Source organism: Embiotoca jacksoni, unplaced genomic scaffold, assembly GCF_022577435.1.
Source record: "Embiotoca jacksoni isolate LCO1_2020_lvr unplaced genomic scaffold, fEmbJac1.0.p SCAF_19, whole genome shotgun sequence".
NCBI lineage: Eukaryota > Metazoa > Chordata > Actinopteri > Embiotocidae > Embiotoca > Embiotoca jacksoni.
Genome location: NW_027185329.1, coordinates 7,703,681 through 7,725,177, shown reverse-complemented (window position 1 = coordinate 7,725,177; position 21,497 = coordinate 7,703,681). Strand labels below are relative to the sequence as shown.

General features: G+C 35.5%; 2 protein-coding genes across 2 annotated transcripts in view; one reads left to right on the top strand and one right to left on the bottom strand.

Moving 5' to 3' along the window:
• LOC138200316 (E3 ubiquitin-protein ligase rnf213-alpha-like) overlaps positions 1-14,698 on the top strand; it is a gene marked incomplete at its 5' end in the record, with an annotated part of 40,797 nt that extends 26,099 nt beyond the window's left edge. Inside the window, 26 exons of the mRNA XM_069152884.1 lie at positions 122-222; positions 339-518; positions 998-1,143; positions 1,448-1,550; positions 1,786-1,900; positions 2,316-2,520; positions 2,606-2,796; positions 3,098-3,220; positions 3,525-3,635; positions 4,852-5,094; positions 5,775-5,862; positions 6,077-6,111; positions 6,222-6,325; positions 7,261-7,414; positions 7,624-7,798; positions 9,025-9,113; positions 9,476-9,727; positions 10,555-10,684; positions 10,929-11,006; positions 11,387-11,567; positions 11,808-12,012; positions 12,340-12,417; positions 12,830-13,027; positions 13,369-13,458; positions 13,710-13,888; positions 14,480-14,698. Of these exons, the coding sequence (XP_069008985.1) occupies positions 122-222; positions 339-518; positions 998-1,143; positions 1,448-1,550; positions 1,786-1,900; positions 2,316-2,520; positions 2,606-2,796; positions 3,098-3,220; positions 3,525-3,635; positions 4,852-5,094; positions 5,775-5,862; positions 6,077-6,111; positions 6,222-6,325; positions 7,261-7,414; positions 7,624-7,798; positions 9,025-9,113; positions 9,476-9,727; positions 10,555-10,684; positions 10,929-11,006; positions 11,387-11,567; positions 11,808-12,012; positions 12,340-12,417; positions 12,830-13,027; positions 13,369-13,458; positions 13,710-13,888; positions 14,480-14,621 (3,696 nt within the window). The remainder of the gene's footprint in view (positions 1-121; positions 223-338; positions 519-997; positions 1,144-1,447; positions 1,551-1,785; positions 1,901-2,315; positions 2,521-2,605; positions 2,797-3,097; positions 3,221-3,524; positions 3,636-4,851; positions 5,095-5,774; positions 5,863-6,076; positions 6,112-6,221; positions 6,326-7,260; positions 7,415-7,623; positions 7,799-9,024; positions 9,114-9,475; positions 9,728-10,554; positions 10,685-10,928; positions 11,007-11,386; positions 11,568-11,807; positions 12,013-12,339; positions 12,418-12,829; positions 13,028-13,368; positions 13,459-13,709; positions 13,889-14,479) is intronic.
• Positions 14,699-18,137: 3,439 nt separating this feature from the next.
• On the bottom strand, positions 18,138-21,091 carry lsm4 (LSM4 homolog, U6 small nuclear RNA and mRNA degradation associated). The gene is made up of 5 exons (XM_069153310.1): positions 20,974-21,091; positions 20,445-20,486; positions 20,064-20,162; positions 19,483-19,663; positions 18,138-19,098 (listed from the first exon to the last, which is right to left on the bottom strand). The coding sequence occupies exons 1-5, from the start codon at positions 20,974-20,976 to the stop codon at positions 18,962-18,964; spliced, it is 462 nt and encodes a 153-aa protein (XP_069009411.1). The 5' UTR covers positions 20,977-21,091; the 3' UTR covers positions 18,138-18,961.
• Between the last annotated feature and the right edge of the window lie 406 nt (positions 21,092-21,497).

Sequence of the window (21,497 nt, the reverse complement as noted above, 5' to 3'; positions counted from 1 at the left end):
TTGGAACATTTGTCCATAATACTGTGTTCGATATTATGTAGAGTGTAGATAACCGTGAGAAATGGAAGAATCACCATGATGGCCATTTATGTTATATATCTGATTTTGACCTATTACTAAGGTTCTTGAAGGAAACTCAGACGTAAAATCTACCAGGGCTTTTCAAGCGGTAATTCAAGTACTGAAGTCCTGTAAGCAGGGTGCAACTGCTCAAATTTGCAGGTAATGTTGTGTTTGGTTTTTATTAGACTTTACAAATTGTTTACATGAAATAGTGAAAAATGTTTTTCAGCTGCACTTAAGATAATTTGATTGATGTTGGTCACATTTTCATGTAGGTTTAGATTTGAGTGTGCAGTGTGCGTGAAAGAGCCTCAAGATCCTGTGGAGTTGCCATGTCATCACATTTACTGCTCAACATGCATCAAGGCGAGCCTTGATGCAGGACAGAAATCTTGTCCCAACTGCAGGAAACAGTTACCAAGTGACTTTCAGCCCCATGTCTCTGAAGCTTTGAGGTGAGATCACAGTTGATTTAACACCCATGACAACCCAAAAGTGAAACTCACTCTTTTAATGATTGCTAACAGAATGGCGTTGTGAAGCTTGTAGAATTCTACTGCTCATGTTTAAGGACATATACTTTATGTTGTTCAGTTGTTTGAAGTCATGCCCCCGATTCTTGGCCTATACTCACTAAATTGCTGTTGTTATTAAGCGCACTACAGTCTTTTGAATATTACAGTGCTTTCAGCTCTTCTGAATGAGAATATCTTACAAGAAATATGTCACCTAGACACTGAGCTGAGAGGCAGAGATCAGTGATCGTATATTGTGCTTACATCTTTTCTCCTCACCCATCGAGTTGTCGAAAGTACATTTTCCTACTCCTTCAGAGCCTTCCTTTTAAACTAGCAACCCAAACCTTAATGCTAAAAAAGTGTCATCACTTTTGTTTTTCTTATATTTTATATTGTTTTCATTTTTTGTGAACCAGGGCTTCTGCTAAGAAAAATGCAGAATTCAGGCGGTGTTGCAATAGTTTCTTCATTGATCTGCTCTCTACCGTATGCTTCAAGGACAACACGCCACCAGACAGAGGGGTCATTACCCATCTGTTGTCCTACCTGATAATAGAAACAGGTACCGCACTCCTTGTCTGAAAAACACCTGAGAAAAAAAATTGTTTTCTCTTTTATTTTTAATGAAGCTAAATTTCTCTAACACTGCATGTGTCAACTGTTACCATTTTGTATATAAATTGCTGTTCCTGGGGAGCATTTATTTAATTTTTCAAATTGTTTTATCATTTCGTACGTATGTTGTGCCACTTTTTTTGTATTTGCAGTATACTTGCATAATCTGCTTCTATCATATATTTTATTAGATTAAGATTATTAGTCTTTATTTTTTGTTAATATTCACTCTAAATCATTTTTCAAACCAGAACATGAACAGATTCACACCAAAGATCTGTCTCCTTTTGACGAGTCTCCAGATAATAACCCAGTTGTGCGATCTGTAATTCTCAAACTGATCCTGAAGTTCAGGTAGGTAAACTAAATGTGTTGCTAATGTTAATTGAATACTCATAGATCAATTAAACTGTATGGTAGAAATAAAGTGTCATCAACTATGCAGAGAATTTTAATAGCATTGCTGCTTTAATCACATAAAGTATTTTGTATATGAGTAAATGTCTGAATAGATTCAGGCTCCTCTGCCTTACTTTGCAAAGCTCTTCTTCGCTGTACCAAGTGTATCATGAACCTAACTGTGTTTCAGCTTTGATGAAGTCAAGGAATATTTGCAACTGCATTTGTCATCTGTTGAAGACATCAAATTTATGGATGGAAATGGTGAAGCAGAGCTTTATTCCTTATACATCAACTGCTTGGAGGTAAAGGAAGTACTATACTGTTTTATTACATTAAATTGTGTAACAAGGTACTATTACTTTTTGCCATATAAAGTAGATTTGATAAAACACCACAAAAACTACTTGTGTGAGACTGTATAGTGTAAGCTCCCGAAACAAAAATTGTTTCTCTAGAACTAACTGTCAACCAGATTGGCCTTGTGGGATTTCTTCTGAAATGCAACTTAAACCAATGGTATCAGCAAAAGAGGAGTTCTGTTAAATTAGTTGTAGTTTATGTGCAGTGTGGGAGTAGTTTAAGCCTACAGGAACTGTTTTATTTACACTCATTATTAAGAGAGTGACAAAGGCAGCTGTACCACTAATTGTTGTTTCAGGTTTTGCTTGTTGCTGATAGAGGTCAGCTAAAGAGAAAGTTAACTGATGGTTTTTGCAGGACTCAATGTGGGAAAAAATGCCTCAGGACATGGCTAAGAGGTTGCAGTTGTTTAATGGTGAAAAGCAATTCCTGCCCCCACACTTGTTTTTGGCTGAAGTCACTTCTGTCCCAGCAAAAGTGTCTATTCAAAATCTGCAACACATTGCCCGATTGCGCCTGACCCTCACCGTGGCTGCCCAGCTCATCAGTGACAGACTCTCTGGTGAGATATAACTTTATTTCTGCTAACAGTTTGCAGTTGTTAGAAACAAAACAAAAATCAAATCTGTTGGACTTTGCTGTTGCAGGCAACAATGTACCAGACGGAACAGAGGATTTTCTGAACATGGTGATTAAGCTCTGTAATGACAGTGGGAATGATTGGTACCGTGTTTACCTGATCCGCCAGCTCAGCAAATGGCAGGGTGTAGAGAACATCCAGACACTAGTAAAACAACCAGAGTTCAACTGGCTTTTCCCTGTGGAGATCCATCAGCAGGTACACCACCATTCATCAGCTATTCTGGTACTACTGTGAATCATAAAACAAGTAAACACGTCACTGTTATCACACAATGATGCCATTGGGGCTAATCATTCACAATGCACCAATATTTAATGGTTTGCAGCTTTTCATTTACAAAACATTGAAACAAAACTTATATAAAAATGTATACCAGTTATCAGACTATTCCTGGACCACAAAGTCACCAGAACATCTCACATCTATTTTGCATTAACAAATTTGCCTATATTAAAGCATGTTTTGTTCCTCTAACCCCTAACTTTGGTGTGAACAGAATGAAGATGGAGGCCAGATGGACCACTATCTTGTGTATGGAGAGGAGTACAAGGCAGTGAGGGATGCAGTTGCCAAGGCAGTAGTGGATGGTGATATTGAGCAGATAGAGGAAGTCTGTGAGGTATTTCTTTGCTTCCACCAGTAATATGTCATGCACGCTCTTTCATATCTTTGACTCACCCATTCTTGTTATAGTGTTTTGACAAAACCTGCCATCTATATGGGTAGTTCATTTAAACTTTGGAATTTCTCATCAGTTGTACATTACATAGCATATATGGCATGTCAGGGATTTTGTGTCTTAACCAAAACCTGACTCCGTTTCATTGCCATAGTTCAACATATTGTGACCAAATGCCATTTCAGTCTGAGTAGTAACGTGTACACTACTTTTTCAGTAATTTTTCTTTTTTTGATTAACTTAGAAATCCAATGCATCACCAAAGAATCGGACAGTGTTTATCCTCCTGGCTCTTTTCCGAGAGGTTACAACTCTGTATAGATCTGCAAACAGTGGTCTTCATCCTTCTCCTGAGGTATGAACAAAAAGAAAATACACCTTTGTAGAAAATTAATTGTATATTAAAAAGTACATCAAGACCCTTTTGGAATTGAGAGAATGCAGCTATGAATAAGAGAGGGTTAATTTGAGCTCATCCAGGATTTTGGATTTTGTTCATGAATGTGACCCAAGGGCTTTCAGAGATCAATTACTTCCTTATGAAAGACACTGCCTCAATTGTTACTTAAGGCTTGTTAAACACATGGGTTTGCTGTATCTTCAAAAGCTCCTCAAACTCAGAAACTAAGAGAAACTTTGTTTTTCTGAAGTACTGTATGCTGCTGTTACTGTAGTCCTGATATATGTGTAAATTGTAAAGTAATCTAAGGGCTGCATAAATGTTTCAGTGTCGATGACACAGATCCCTCCAGCTTTCCACAAGAAAGATTAACATAACCAAAGGGATACCAATCAAACATATAGATAGAAATATAGATAGTATGTAAATTGGTTTCCTGTGTGGAATAAGTAAATATAAATATTTGCATGCCACCTGCCAGCAGCACTTCCAGTTTGGCAGAGCACAATTAGTTTTGTTCAAAGTGAAGGAATTCATTGAAGGGTTTGCCTTGTGGCTGCACCAAGATCTTATACTCATCTGACAATTTAGTGGAGGGAATTGAGATTTAGCTGTAACAACCTGCCTGAATAATTATCACTCCAAAAAGAGTTCAGTTAGAGAAATAGTTTTTGGTTACACAATCCAAAGGCAGGATTCTATATTAGTTTTTAAATTGGTTAGGAATTTGTTAAATTTTGTTGAAGTCATTAATAGAAGATTGCTTTAATGTGATATCTTGAATACATTATTAAAAGAGGCTTTACATATTAGGATCAGTGTTTTTGTCAAGTATTACTAAGCAGTACTCAATTTGTTAAAACTGCTAATCATTTCATGAGGGATTATCATTGCTAAAATTGCAAAAGTCTCTATGATTTATTATAACATAATCTTCATATGAAAAAGGTCTTTTATAAGATTAGATCAAATATGTATATGGGTACCATATTAATATGAGCCAGTAATGTTAAAACCAGTAAGTAAAACTGTAATAAATGTTCACAAAATGCTCATTTTGCAGAGCAGGGATATTGATTAGCATTCTTCAGATGATATTTTGTGTTTTTGAATGATGCAATACAAATTTTTGCATATTACCTTTGTTTATTGTCTTCTATACTCCCTGTAGAAATGCCAAGCATTTGAAGACCTCATCCTGGGCTCAAATTATCTTAATCAAAACGAAGTAAGGAATTTTGCCTCAGCCTTGGTTCACAACAGGTTGGGAGTCCTGGCCATCCACCCTGATCATACTAATGTGGACAGCACTGTCATTGAGCTAATTATTCATCTGGCAGCTACACTGCTCACTGGGACTCACGTCCTGCTGACGCCACTCAAGCAGCTCGGTCTGTCTCCTGAAAATATGCAGGTAAACATCTCCCATACGATTCTTGTTAACTTGTCAAACTTCCATAGCGGCCACAATCCTTTTTCTTTTCTTTTTTTTAAGTCTTTTGTCTTGCTTCTCTCAGCCTCTTCTGAAACAAAATTTGTCTCATTGCTGTTACGAACAGCCACATACCGAGCATAAAGAACAGCATACCCTATACATCTTCCATTGTTTGTGTCTATGTTGCATTAAAGATGACATCATGACACTCTCCATAGTAACAACATAATGACATCACATTTAGGGGGTACTATCTGCAGTGAAAAACTAAATCTAGAAAAGTATCCAGTACCAAAATCGAGTAGAATCGAGTGTCAGCTGCTTTCTTTCAGGTGTCTTAGGTTATTTAGTGTAACTAAATCTATTTAGTTTAACTTCTGTGTATTTATATTTCAAAACCAAGCTCAACAGCAGAAAGTGTATCAAACATTTAAAATGTTAATTTCCACATATCTGTGTGCTGTAAAACAGAAACAAATACTGAAAATTCTGTAAATATATGGCAGCTTACTCTCTAGAAAGGATTATAAAATCTAAACCTTACAGCTGAAAAGAAAAGCTCTATACATTGTTAATACCTTGAATATTGATGAATTGATGATTACGTTCATATTACCTTCATGCCAATTATTACATTTTCATTTGATGTAACCTAACAGAGGGCTTTCATACCCACAATGCCTGATGACATGTTAGCTGTTGCCCAGAAAGTCATACAACAAGACTATGGGCCGCTCACTTGGTATGGTAAGTATTATTAATTTATATACACTAATAAATCACAACTTTAGATTATGTTTTTTTTGAAGCATCATTTGTTAGATATTTTGCCTTTTTATCTTCTTCAACAATCCTCATTAATTTCTCTCTCATTTGAAAGAAAATCAAGTTTTAGTGTATCTTTTATCTTAATAATTCAGGTGATTTAAGCCTATGCTAATTCATTGACTGTTTTTCACAGTGTGTCCAAATAATCATCCATGCTGTGTTGATAACGTAAGCTAATTTTATGCTGTTCCAGTTATTATATTTTCCACAGAAATTACAAACATGAAGTGGAAAAAAATATATACTGTATATACAGTCATTGCTGTCTTGCTCTGCAGTGTGGCCAGCCCATGGAAAAAAGTCAATGTCTGGAGTGTGGTGAGGACATTGGAGGGGAAAATCATAAAGCCTTGCCTGGATTCAGACCAATTCAATTACAGCAGTGAGTGTCATTATTTGTCATTCTACGGTTATGCACTGAATATTCTCTTTCTAGTCTATGTAAAGTAAATTCAGATATCTATTTCCAAACACATTATGTCAGAAAATAGTTGCTGAAAATATGTAAAAAGGCTGTCAACTATGTAGTACTGTATTGTGGAGTTAGACTGTTAAACTGTTGCCCATCATTTTTGCTTTTTCTGGTGAAATTTGTTTGGAATGTGAAAGCAAACGGACCAATCCCAGTTTTTTATGATAACATATGTTATTTTACCACAATTTCAAAAGCTGAAATGCTAATAAACCCATCTGCTGATTGTGAAATTGGTTCAGTAAGACAGTTTCTGTGCCTTCAGCAGACACGCCCCCAGTGTTTCAGGGCAGAAAATACTGCTTATTTTTTTTTTACAATTAAAAAAGCTGATTTTACATACTGTACAATTTTTTTCTTATTCAAATTTGGCTGGATGGTTCATAACACGTTTTTTATTCATCGATGACAAACTCTACACAAATAAACATGGCTTTACACCGACTTTAATATCACAGAACTGAACTTTTAAAAGTTGGTTTCCTCCTTGATTTAGTATGTTTCATGTTGAAACACGATTTTTTTTTTTTTTTTTCAAATTTAAATAGACTGGGTGATTTGATGACAAAATAAATGACCACCACAACCAAGTGCAAAATAAGTTCAGTATTTTTATGTTTATGGTTTTGTCATGTGATGCACTATAAACAAAAAAATATTTCTATTTTATGAGAACAAACTTAGATTATTATCACTAATTGAATTTTCTACAAGTAACACTTTCTGTGACTTTATTTTTAACATTTTTTAATACATGTGGTTGTACTCCCAAATGTTATGTATGGTTACATTTAAAAAAAACACCCACAGATTACTGACAGAATGATGCTGCTCTTTTGTTTAAGTGATCGCACAAGACCCGGCCACATCTTGGGAGACCCTGAGCGGAGAAACAACCCAGATGCCCTTGACACTAAAAACATGTCTTTGACTCCCTTCACTCTGGTCAGGCTGGTCACACATTTGGCCATGTTGCTGGGAGCCTCAGAGAAGTTGCAGGTTAGCAGATTAAGATTTACTCTCATCAAATGAAAATAATGTGTCTACATCAGCAGTTACTGAGTAGAAGCACTATCTAAGCAGTTGTTGGTAACTTTGTTAAACTGTGCCAGCAATATTTTGTAAAGCAATGTAGTGCATGTAAAGAATGAATAATTTAGCTTTTCTCTTAAATGTGGCCGTGACATTTGCACCCACTCTCTATTTAGTTTGTCCAACAGATCATCTTTCCACCTGTGGAGGATGTTTTTTTGTTCCTCGCCAAACACATAACAAAGGATCTGGATCAGCTGACACATGCACTGGGAAAAGGAGCTGATGACACTGTAACAACTGTCCACTTGGTGCTCAAATCACTGCAAGAGCTACATCATGCCAAGTGCTGTAAGCAACCTATCTGTCATTCACTGTGAAATGATTTTAAAAACATTTTAATCTGCACATCCCACCTATAATAATTAAGTCAATGGAGAGTGATGTTCATGTCCAAAATAAAATCTAATGTTACATATTCAAGACAAAAGTTGTGGAAATTACAACAGTCATGATAATGAAATTTTAGTTAACGATTAATTGTCTTATGACAGCTTGTGATTTAAAAAAAATAATAATTCTGTCAATTTTATACCACTATTATAGTATAAGCCTAATCATATTTAAATAACATGCCTTATGAAGAAGGGGAGACATTTATTTGTATTTAACATTGGAACACTAATGGGACTTCTATTGTTGAGGCCTGAAGTACTCTGAGACTCCGCTAATGTGGTGTACTGATCCCGTAAGGACACCCCAACCTCATGAACTGACTGTCCAAGAAGACTATTGATTGTACTTACACTGGACAGCCTTGCTGACTCTCTGTTAAGCTGAATCAAGCAGAGGACACATTCTTATCCTTATTTGGAAGAATGTGTTCCTTATAATTGAGCCTGTGGGAGAGTTCAGGCACAGAGCTTTAGCAACCGGGCACCGCCACATGTTGTGATTTCTCTTCTGTATCGAGCACCCTTGTCAGTAAACATCACTGCGTTGTCACCCAGAGAGGTCTCCTCTAACTTCTTCACTTCATTCCACGATTTCCTCATTAGGAACATATGAATAAAAATTACTTTTCTGTCTGACTTTTATGCTTTGTAAACAAAGCACATACTCACAGGGATACAACATAAATAACTTGGATATACAAAGCCTTTTACCAAAATAAAAAAACAAAGAAAAATACTGTCAGTGACGGGTACCAATACATCCAAATGAACTACAACGTTGTATGTGCTGTGGTGGTGCTTTCCATTAAACCACAGCAAAAGAAGGAGGTGCAATGAGATGCCTTTAAAAGTGTCAGTCAAACGTGAAACAGGGAAAATTACCTCTATGTTAGTTACATAGTTACATACAAATGAATAAAACGATTCTAACAATTTGGCAAGAGGATTGTGAGCCGCAATTTGAAGATTAGTAAGAACACATAACCGTCTTTGCAGTTTTAGGTAAATACATTTGGGGGTTTTCAATATTCAAAATCTGTAGAATATAAATGAGTATATGTTTTTTTGTAACAACAGTGTATGATGTATTTTTGAAAATATCTTCTGTTTGACTTTGTCTAGTTGATATTGATCCTTACCTTACAACCAAAGAATCCAGAAACACATGGGAGACTTCTGTGGGTACAGATGTTATGACACCAAAGTTGAAGGTAGGAACTGTTTTACTTTACCATTTGCCTTTTTACGTCATGTCCTTCTTCCTTTACAATGTACAATTGACAATAAAACATTTATGTTATATGAAAAAGGAATAAATCTGCATACTGTGCCTCGTGACTTATACATATATTGGATGACCATCTACTCATTCATCAACATGAAAACACTTTTGTTCAAGGGTATTTAACATATCATCCAATCATGTCCTTCTCCCTTTATATTACCATAATATTCACATTTATATTATCGTATTTTATGATGATATTTGTTATAGTTTTCTGTTGCACAATATAGATATTTTCCTTTGCTGCATTAAACTCTACAGCCACATCTACCAATATTTTGTGTCTAGGATCTTGATCTGATCTTGCAAGAAGCAATGGAGAACATCAGAACTGACTCCCGTGTATCTTCCAACTTCGTCATGAGGACAACCTTCAGTGATGATTGTACCTTCCTCACTTCGCTGCAGCAAAGCTCTCAGGTCCACAGCTCAGCAGTGTGGAGCTGCAGGGAAAGGCTCTCACTGCTCGGTCTCACACATATTGTGGAGCATAATGATCAAAAGGAGAAGCTGCAGCTGCTTTGGAGGTTCCTGCAGAAGGTGAGATATACATTAAAGCTCTGTCACAAAACAGCTTGTAGTTCATTCACAATCCAGCAGCTTGGTTCTGGGTAAGACAACCTAACAAGTACATATTGTTAGGAAATAAGTTGTAGATATTCATTGAAGTCATCATGACTTTTGATCTGGGAGCAGACTTTGCATTTTGGACACTCCACAAGGTTTTCTTTTGTGCAACCTTTTAGACCAAATGTCCCCTTTGCCCACAAAATATTGTGCAATTTGATATGTACATTGTTGTTCCTCAGGCAATACATTGTTATAATTTTAATAGTCGTGGGGCCTATCTTCTTCAGCAACCCTCAGGATTTTATACTTTTCACCTCCTTAATTGCAATGTAAATTCTTAAGCAATTTTTAAAAGTATTAAACGACACATGTATATTAATTTATTAACTTTGCAAGCTAAATCTTTTAGGTTTGCAGGGATAGCTAGAGCGTGTCCCAACTGACACTGAGCAAAAGGCGAGGTAAATCCTGGACAAGTCACCAGTTTATTATCAATTTAGAGTCACCACTTAACTCAACCTGCATGTCTTTGGACAGTGGGAGGAAGCCAAAGCAACTGGAGGTTCAAACTCAGCACCTTCATGCTGTGAAGCAATATTGCCACAGTAACCACTGCACAATCTGCTAAAACAGAATCAAAATAAAAACCTCTTAAAGTTTCAGTAAAAGGAAAATAATGTTTTGAAATCTTCATAACTAGTCAGTATATGATTGTGGTCATTTATTTAACGACTATGTATGCAGCCTAGTTATGAGGCATTGTAATTTGCCATTTAATTTGTGTTTTTCTTTTTCAGGAGAGAGAATTTCGGCAGATAAGGTTCCTTCCACAAATCCTAATCCTGCAGAAACGCTTGGTGCGGAAGTACCAGAATGCTTCTGAACAGAAAGTGGGCTCCATTAGAGAGTTCATTGAGAAGCAAAAGGGTACCTTATCCTTGTTTTTCTTAAAAACGTATCATTTCGTTGACCCAAGTCTGTTGAAATGCCTTTTAATTGATAGAAAGGCCACATCCAAAGTCTGTCCTCAACCTTAGCATGACTAATACGACAGAAATCTATTGATATCTGACATTTTACACACACTCCTTTTTTCTTTTTGTTACATTTTTTCCTCACACAAGCCTGGTAAATCTTTTAAAAATGTTGTTTTTTTGTAAACTTGTTCCAGAAATGAGGACGTGGTATGAAGTACACATTGACAACTTCCTGAAAACATGGAATCTGCTAAGAGTGTCTGTAACCAGCAGTAAGTAAAGTACTTATCCTCCTTTTTTTTGTCTCCCTTAAGGTTTACTGATGGAGACAGTCACAATGGGGGCAATTACATCTTTCCTTGTCCCCTCTTTTATTCTGTTCTTTTTTTCTGTCAGTATTAAAACTGCATAATAAGAAAGATTGAGTTTACTTGCAATGTACTTCAATAATGCATTTTAAACCAGAGCGGTGTAGTTCTACAATTGTCAATTGTTTCAAGTGTTTTATGAGAACTTAAGTAGAATTACATTGTTTGGCATTTATGGTTATTTTTTTGGCACGTACTGCAGAAGTCGTTAAATTCAAAGTGGTGTCTTACATACTGTTGCATTGGAAACAAGAAAAAATGTATCTTCCCTTTCCAATTGACAGGCGAAATAAAAATCCCAGATGAATTTTGCAGTCAGGATTTGGACCTGAATAGTGAGCTGCAGTACCTTCTGCCGCGACGACAGGGTCCAGGCCTGTGTGCCACAGGGCTGGTCAGCTACCTGGTGACACTACACAATGAGCTGGTGCACGCTGTGGAAAATCACACTGGAGAGGACAGCAGGTGCAAAACATGCGTGAACCTTTACATATTGAAAGCATAACATATATTATGCACAGTTAATTTTTGTTTTGAACAAACATATTTGCCACCAAGACTTACACTGAAAACAAGACATGTAGTCAAGATCAACCTTTAACAAACAAAAAAATGATGGAATGAAGAGAGCTTGTTTTTTTTTTGGTTTGGACAAAGAGATGTTCAAGGAACAAAAAGTTCATATTTACATTGTGGTGTCTGCAGCAGTTACAAGGTGAGCTTGGCAGAGCTCATGGAGCAGCATGTGATCCGCTATGATGTGGAGAAGGACCTGCTTCCTCTGGTTTTATCAAACTGCCAGTATAGCTTGGAACGTGGCCACGAGACAATATCACAATATGACCTGCCCAGGATCCAGCAGCAGATCCTCACCCGCTTCCTGCAGGGGAAACCCCTCATCACCCGCACAGTGAGTCCACACAGCCAGGTTTGGTTAAAATACACAGACAAACTTAACCAGTGCTACAAATTGTAGTATGGATTGTGCACCGCCTCATTAAGAAACAGATTCAGCCTACGAACATGCCTTTTACTACACTACAAAGTGTTAAATATCTTCCTATAGCAGCAGCACCATGTCAGGCTACAGCCAATTCCAACTATGGTATTCATTGTTCTGGTAAAATAAGAGATTCTCATCAAGAAAATTGTAACATCTTATTGTCTGCTCTGTGTTTTCCTACCTTTTATACAGTCTCATTCCCTGCTTCACTAAACTCACTGTGCTTTATTTTAGGGAATTCCCACTCTGGTAAACACACAAGAGAGAGATTATGAAACCATTTTCAAAACTGTTAAGAGAAAAGTGCCTCAGGTAAAGTATTCTATTCTTATCAGATACCTTTACTATTTTTAGCACAATACATAACAGAATTAAAAGTTGTTCATTGCATTATATGTTACATTACACAATTAGAGTTCCTTTGTTCATGTACCAAACCAAAAACACATATTTAAAGTAAGATATTTCAGCATTTAATTTCTTCACTTTGCTTGATAAATTAACTTTAAGTAGTAAACTTTAATTAATTTGACAGTTAGTCCAACCTATAAAATGCATTCAACTAAATTAGATTTACAATTACTACTTATTAACCGTAACACTTAATAGTTATTTACCTGTTTACCTTCTATACAGAAGGTATAATAATATATAATCTTGAATTGATTTACATTCCCAGTATGGTATGGCCTTGGGCTTCACTGATTGTTTGTTTCTCCTTCAGGAGGCTCTGTCCTCTCTGATCCGCAACGCCATATCGAGAGCGCTGGACTCCTACAGCGAGGTGTGTGAAGCGTTCAAGATTGTGGAGCTACTTCTGGGTTTCCTCTCAATGACTGGTGGTGATCCCACTATGCCACTGGTCACTTACCTCCAGGACACACTGAAGATGGAACAAAACATTGATCGTCACATATTGCAGGTCAGTACATGTGTAGCCTTTGGAGTGATTGTCAAGGTTTCCTAAACAAGGTTGGATACAATCTTAAATGTGACTTGCAGTCCTCTAACAACAGAACTGCAGGGAAGTTTTTACAGAGTGAAGACATAATTCATGAAGTTAAATAAATAATACATAATGACAGCCAGACAGGTAACTTTTTAATCCCCATGACTTACTCCCTTAGATAGACAGATAGATGAGTGAACTCGTTTAGCAAGGGCTTGAATGGATGTTCATTCATATGTAAAAGTCCTGCACTCCAGTTTTATGACTATAAGGAACAGACTTTTTAATTCTGCTGTTTTTTGTTTTTGTTTCAGGCTCTCGGCAGATGCACCATCAAACACTGTGTTTCACTGTGGCAACTCCTGTCCTCCCTTAAATCTGCAAGCATGCTGCATCTCAATGGGGTATGAACTGCTTTTTTACCATTGCTTTTTGTAGAAATGTTGACCTGGTTAAATGCAAAACAAGATCACTGAATATAAAATTATGCCATACCAAAAGTTTATTTGTCTGTGTATTTTTTTATTTATTTAATAATTTACTCTTCTGTTCTGCTCACTTTAGTTTATAATTCTTACACACATGTTCACACAATATATATATATATATCTTTACAATACATATAAAATATCTCAATTCATGTTTCTTTAAAAAGGAGCCCTTCTTGGGTTATCCAGATGAGTACCAGAAGCCACTAACAGAGGAGGAAAAGATTGCGCTGAAAGGCTTTTTATCCAGGAGAAATATGGACCAATGGCTGCTTGAGATGCATGAGTTCCTTCTGTTGAGACTGGGCCGCCTGCGGGCCACAGACGACTACAAACCATCCTGGAGGTAAACCTGTTGCACAGCCTCAGAATTTTTGTTTTATACACGTGTTCCTCCTATGGCCCCTCATGTATTTTCTGTGAAAAGAGTGTGCATTAACACTTTAAACCTCGCAGTCATGACACACATGCCGTGCGTCCAAACATCACTCAAACTCACTGTTATTGTAATGAGGATCCCAAAAATACTAAAATTGTCAGGTTGAATGTTGGGAAAATGTGTTTACAGTGTCGGCCTTTTTTCGAAATATCTGACCAATTCTTTAAAATAGCACGAAGGGCTGAGAGAACTGACCACTATTTACACATATCAGCCAGCAAAAGATGAGAAATTAAACCAAGAATTTGTGGTTATAGTTGTTTTTTTATCGCTGCTGTCCTCTATAAATGTTTAGTTTAAAAATAACCAGGATAAGTAGCAAATATCTCCCTTCTGGGTAAAAGTTGAAAAGTCAAAGTACCATCCCACTGGTGCTGGACTTTAATGTTGTTTGTAAAGTTGGTTTAATTCTCTATTTTTAGATTTCCTACATTCAAAATACTTTCCCATGAGCAGAGAAAGTAATATACTAACCTCAGATCTCTTCTTTCTTCTCAGTATAAAAGACACAGTAAGTATCTACATTGACCAAAAAGACGTGGAGGTGCCTCAATATGTGGAGGAAAACTTTCCTGACAACCTGCAGCTGTCCCAGATTGTGGAGACGTGGAAATACACCATCACAGCCAAACAGGAGTAGATGACGGAGGCGTGAGCTGGAAGAGTTTATAGATATTAGTTTATCAGTTAATTTCTTATCACACATTTTAAAAACTAAAGGGGTATTTTTTTTCTTGTTTTTTTGTTTCATAATCTGCTATTTTATGTTTGCATTCTTACTTTTCTTTCATTTTAAAGTACTTTGAATGTTTATTTGATTATCAGGTTCATTGAAACCGTGTCATTGGTTAGCTACATAAGAGCAATTTATCTTTGGTAGTAATTCTGATTGATCTGAGTTTTATGTTTCTTTGTTGTTTGGGATCAGTGACTCCAGAATCATGGCCACGTGTCTGATGACTCACTGGATGGTGGACTGGTTCAGTCTACTCTAAAGAGACGGGCTAGAAATCTCTGATGGCACATAGTAAAAACCAAGACAATTCTAGCTTTTTATTTGCTTCTGATTTTATTAACTTTTTTGTGCTAATTATGTTTGGAAGAAAAAAAACAAAAACCTTTAGGCTCGGGGAATCCATAACTTTACTGCATGATGCCTTAGACATGAGCGAGCTGCTCATTTATTGTCTTTTATCTAGAAAGAATTAATCAGAGCCTCATTTAGTAAAATCTCAGTATCTACTCAGAAAAATGTTGTGTAACTTTAATAACCATTTACTGTGATCTTTTTTTTTTTTTAGCTTTATAGATTATTCTTACATTTTAGGTTTAAGGATTATTCTTACATTTTAGGTTTAAATATACATTTTACTTTTAAAGATTATTCTTACATTTTACATTAAAAGATTATTCTTACATTTTAGGTTTAAATAAACATTTCATGTTTCAAGGTTATTCTTACATTTTACTCTTAAATATACATTTTATGTTTAAAGATTGTTCTTACATTATACGTTCAAATTTACATTTTACTTTTAAAGATTATTCTTAAATTTTACGTTTAAATATACATTTTATGTTTAAAGATTATTCTTACATTTTATGTTTAAAGATTATTCTTACATTTTACTTTTAAAGATTATTCTCACATTTTACGTTTAAATATACATTTTATGTTTAAAGATTATTCTTACATTTTATGTTTAAAGATTGTTCTTACATTTTACGTTCAAATATACATTTTACTTTTAAAGATTATTCTTACATTTTACGTTGAGATTATTCTTACATTTTAGGTTTAAAGATTATTCTTACATTTTATGTTTAAAGATTATTCTCACATTTTACGTTTAAATATACATTTTATGTTTAAAGATTATTCTTACATTTTATGTTTAAAGATTATTCTTACATTTTACTTTTAAAGATTATTCTCACATTTTACGTTTAAATATACATTTTATGTTTAAAGATTGTTCTTACACTTTACGTTCAAATATACATTTTACTTTTAAAGATTATTCTTACATTTTACGTTTAAATATACATTTTATGTTTAAAGATTATTCTTACATTTTACGTTTAGAGATTATTCTTACATTTTAGGTTTAAAGATTATTCTTACATTTTACGTTTAGAGATTATTCTTACATTTTAGGTTTAAAGATTATTCTTAAATTTTAGGTTTAAATATACATTTTAGGTTTAAAGATTATTCTTACATTTTATGTTTAAAGATTATTCTTACATTTTAAGTTTAAAGATTATTCTCACATTTTATGTTTAAATATACATTTTATGTTTAAAGATTGTTCTTATGTTTTACGTTCAAATATACATTTTACTTTTAAAGATTATTCTTACATTTTACGTTTAAAGATTATTTTTACAGTTTAGGTTTAAATATTATTCTTAAATTTTAAGTTTAAATATACATTTTAGGTTTAACGATTATTCTTACATTTTGGGTTTAAAGATTATTCTTACATTTTACTTTTAAAGATTATTCTCACATTTTACATTTAAATATACATTTTATGGTTAAAGATTATGCTTACATTTTACGTTTAAATATACATTTTATGTTTAAAGATTATTCTTACATTTTACGTTTAAATATACATTTAACTGGAGCCTATACCAGCTCACCTTGGGCGAAGGCTGGGTGGTCTATCACAGGGCATTTTAAAGTACTTTGAATGTTTATTTGACTATCAGGTTCACTGAAACTGAGTCATTGGTTAGCAATATAAGCAATTTATCTTTGGTAGTAATAATGATTTCACTGAGTTTTATGTTTATTTGTTGTGTCCATGTTTCTGGTGTCACTGATCTCACACGTGTCTATGATGACTCACTCGATGATGAACTGGGTCAGTCTTTAGAGATTGAACATTTTAGAAAACTAAAGGATTTTAGTTTTTTGTTTTATTAATTTGTCTTCAAGACAGACTAAACTCAAGAGCACAATGCCTTCATTATGAGCGAGCTACTCATTTATTGTCTTTTATACAATTAGTCAGAGCCTCATTTAGCAAAATGTCTACTCAGAAAATTTTTGTTTGACTTTAATAACCATTTACTGTGTGATTGTTTTATGTTTAAAGAGTATTCTTACTTTAAATGTATAGTTCAGATATTTTTAGCATTTAAATTTGTCTTCAATTTTAAAGCACTTTGAATTAGTATTTGATTTAATGTGATTGGCATGTTCATTGAAGCAGTCATAAGTTAGCAATATAAAATGAATTTATCTTTGGTAGAAACTTTTGGTGTAAAATATTAGAATCTATTCAGAAAAAATGTTGTTTGACTTAAGAAGCATTTACTGTGTGACTGTTTTATATATTTTACATTTAAGGGTTATTTAGTCTTACACTTTTTGGACATTTATAAAATTATTTTTTCTCAAGACCACCAAATTCTGATTATTAGGTGAATAAATCTGTGCTATGTTATGATTAACTAGTAAAGAAAAAAATATAAAACTGCATATTTAGCTTTTTTTTCTTTTACATGTACTTTGAATGTTTATTTGTATTGATGAAATGTACACTGAAACACCTGGATATGGGTGCACCAACTGAACGCGTTCTTTAGAGGACAATATTTTATTAAATCAGCCCTTTTTAGAATGTAAAACAAATTATGTTTCACAATGCTCCAGATCCCACAACAATACATTTTGCTTACATACCAGCCAACAGCCGAAAACCAGATTTTATATAAACCTGTGATAAGTAAATAACCTTTTACAGTTATAGGGCTACAAGTAGTTAATGTTCATTTTGTATATGCTAATACTATGAAATAAAAAAATTTCAATTTGTGTTTAATCAATAAATCAATTCATATATGTATGCGTACCCTGAGACTTCATCAGTCACCGTTTAGTTATCCATCGTTTTGATAAATTAACCACTTTTACTTTTGTCTCATTCGAGAAACAAATTAAACAACTGATCTGGTCCAGACTTGATCTGTTCATCTTTCCGTGTGCCGAGATTTTCAATCTATACAATTTCAAGGTACCTGTCCAAGAGTAGCAGGACCATATTGGAACTGATTCCAGACATTTTTTGACCATCAGGACCAAAAGCATCAGATTGAGGTTAAATGTTTAGACATGAGGATTGCTTCCAAGTAAACACGACCGTTTTAACAAAAGTTGTTTTATTCTCATGTTCTCATGTAAATAAATTACAATACCGTCTTTTGTTACAAAAATAAAATCAAACCCAACCAACACGACATATTGGACCTAATTTCAGACTTAAGAAAATGAGAATATTTTTTTCCTGGAAATCTTAATTATAATCATCATGTGTTGTCTAATAAATGCTTCAACAAAAGTGTTAATTTTCAGGGACTGAATTCTTGCCTCCCGGCTGCCAGCATACTCTCCACCTGCTGTGATCAAACCGTACAGCGCAGCAGACAAACAAACAAAAGTATCAAACCACAGGATGTCACAAAGAACACAGATATAAAGGGTGAGTTCAAAAAAAAAAATTCATGCAACAGAAGTTGAGGCAGAGTGCTTTCAAAATGATGAAAAAGTACACCTGAGGAGACAACCACCAAAAAATTATGAAACTAATTCTAAAACACTTGTTCCAGTGTAGCAACAAATGCAAAAGTGACTTTGGATACCATAATGTGGTTTACAATACAAAATGCTCTTGTAATGTTGAATAACTTTGTAATGTTGTAATGTTACAAAAACTAAAGGAGAAGTCTGGCAGCTCTAACTGATACACTGGCATTTGTTAATAATAATAATAATAATAAACAAAATGCTCATACCAAGTTCCAAATGATTTATAAAAAAAAAAAAAAAAAAAAATCAGTGCGAAAGCACAGTTGCTCTCTGTGAGTGTGATTTGTGCAGCGGTCAGTCCGAACAAACATCACGACAGACTACTGAAGGCGGAATCACTGATTAACAGGATGTTTTGTCAAATGGTGCAACGGTATCGGTCAGTGCTGGTTCTTCATTCCCTGTGGTTTGCCTTGTTTCTTATCTGGCTGCTGCTGCTGTTGCTGCTGTTGCTGCTGCTGCTGCTGCTGACCCCGACCAGGGCCGGTCATCCCTCGACCCCGGCCGCCAAACAAACCTACAGAGAGGACGCAAGCTTCATTTTTGTGGTAACAAAACTAGAACGGCATGAAATGGTTGTTGGTATTTAAAAGTTCTTCAGCAAGATGATACAGTTACAGGTTGCTGGTTCAGGTCACTGCACACAGAAAATAAACGCAATAAACAATTCTTAAAAAATATTTTGGTTGGGTTGATGCTACCAGCAACATCAGTGAGCCTCATGATGGCAATAAAGGGAAACTAACTGGACGCTGCTTGTGATTTTCCCCCATGAATGTCGCCACAGACACCCACAACGTTCCGTTTGTAATCCGCAGATTTAAGGGCTCGATCATTCTTATGTTGCCTCATTTGGCAATTCAAAAAAATAAAATAAGCTGCTGCTGCTGCTTCCACTCACCTCGGCCGACTCCTCCTCTTCCTTTGCCCTGCTGTTTGTTCTGCTGGGCGCCTCCACGGCCGCGGCCCTTCGACACCACCTCCTCCTTCACCATGTCGATGATCTCATCAGGGATTCGCAGGTACTTGATGGTGCTTCCTCGGATGTAGCACTCAGGCATCCTCCAGAACTTATCTCCATCCTGTGAGGGGAGTGGTGGAGTGTTTAATCATACATGAACCAACAACTGCAACCCTGAGATCATCGTTGATAAAATGTTGAATTGGTCAACAGAACAGTAGCGGAGTACTATTTACACTATATTTTTGTATCCATTAACATTTTATAGTTACAGTTGAACAAATGCAAAAAGTGTGTTTTCACTGCCACTGCTCAGCTTTTTTTCTTTTTACAAGAGGATAAAAGGGAGCGTCGTTTAACCCTAACACACCAACGAGTTTTTGCATTTGCACACTGGCGTCATGACGTACGACGCGGGTGAAGGTTCATGTGAACATTGAAACACGGAGATGTAGACGTTGCCTTTGCTACTGCTGGAGTCACCATCTACAGTTTTAACGCCCACAGAAAAGTGGCTTTACCCTGGAGGTGCAGATGACTTCTCTCAGGTTGATGTTCATCCAGTTGTCACAGCTGACCAGGTGACCGTTGTAGGTCTCTCCGTTCTTCAGCTCCACCAGCTGAGGAGAAGACGGGGACAGGGAAGAAGAAAAAAAAAAACTGGAGATGTATTTTTTTTTTGGTATAACTCACAACAACTAGAAGCCACACAGATGAGAAGTTACAAACACAAGCTCGCTGATTTTCAGCCAAAGTAAGACAAAAATCGAAAGCAGCTCATTAATCTCACTGCTTCCAGTCTGAACGCAAATTTAAATACTATCTCGTAACAAATAACATTTTGCAAACTACATTATAGCAATAATAATAATCATTATTGTATTATTGAGGTAGCTCCTCACCATGGGATGGTTCTGGGCAGTCTTCAGCAGAGACAGGGGAAGCTGCGAAATGACAAGAGAAACGGGTCACACACAGGAATACAGGCCGCCAGAGGGAACTTTATTTATTTTATTTATTTTCCTCCCCACAACATCTTAAGCGAGGTATAAATTAAAGTAGTGGGACACCGCGGATCACCCGGCGGTGTTCAGGTTTAAAAAGGAGAAACCGGTCTGTGCCGCTTTATGGTTTCCACGTTTATGATACGTTTTCCACGTTAGCCGTCACAACAAACTACCAGAGTTTAAAAAAGAAAGACCACTTTAGCACGATGTAAAAGGGGTTTATTTAGCTTCGTGTTAAGTCCGAGCACATTTCTAATCAACCGCTTTGTGTGTAAATGTTGAATTCAGCGACAATGGCGAACCGAGCAACCGTAGCGGCTAACACCAAATGCTTACAATGCTGCCAACCTTTTCTGAATAGGGAGCGTGATGGTGAAAAAGAGAAATATATCAAAACGCTAGAGTCCAGAGTTAAGTACTTTACCATTTTGACTGTATCGTTGTGGGTTTTTTTGTTTTTTTTTCAGTCTTTCTTGCCGTCTTGGCCCTTCACACACGGTTTTTTTTTTTTTTTTTTTCCCCACCTACTGTTCTTCTTCGTTGTCCAATGAGTTTCCGGCGCTGCGCTGCGTGATCACGGCTGTATTATGGGATGCTTCCCTCTACTGTCAGAAACACGCACTTCAAATCATTTCATTTTATTTATTTTTTTTATTTTTATTTTTTTAATGTGAAATGTGTTTTCGGAATAATATGTATGAATAATAAATTTATGCCTGAATAAATATATATATTTTTTTAAAGAATACTGTAATCAGTAAGAAAATAATCGAACAAATAGATTTATATTGCTTACAATTTCTTTATTTTCTATTCCCTTTATGTCATTATTTTTTAATGTGTTTTTTTGTTTTGTTTGGTATTTCAATTTCGTGTGGATCCAATTTAAATTATTTATCATGTTACTTTGGAGGCTCCATTTCTTTCAGGGCGTCACTGTTGACGTAA

Excerpts from the sequence above, each read along its gene's own strand:
- lsm4 (XM_069153310.1), bottom strand. Across the intron at positions 19,664-20,063 it reads AAGTCATCTGCACCTCCAGG|GATGGAGATAAGTTCTGGAG; the intron begins GTAAAGCCACTT and ends CTCCCCTCACAG. Across the intron at positions 19,099-19,482 it reads AAGAGGAGGAGTCGGCCGAG|GTTTGTTTGGCGGCCGGGGT; the intron begins GTGAGTGGAAGC and ends TCCTCTCTGTAG.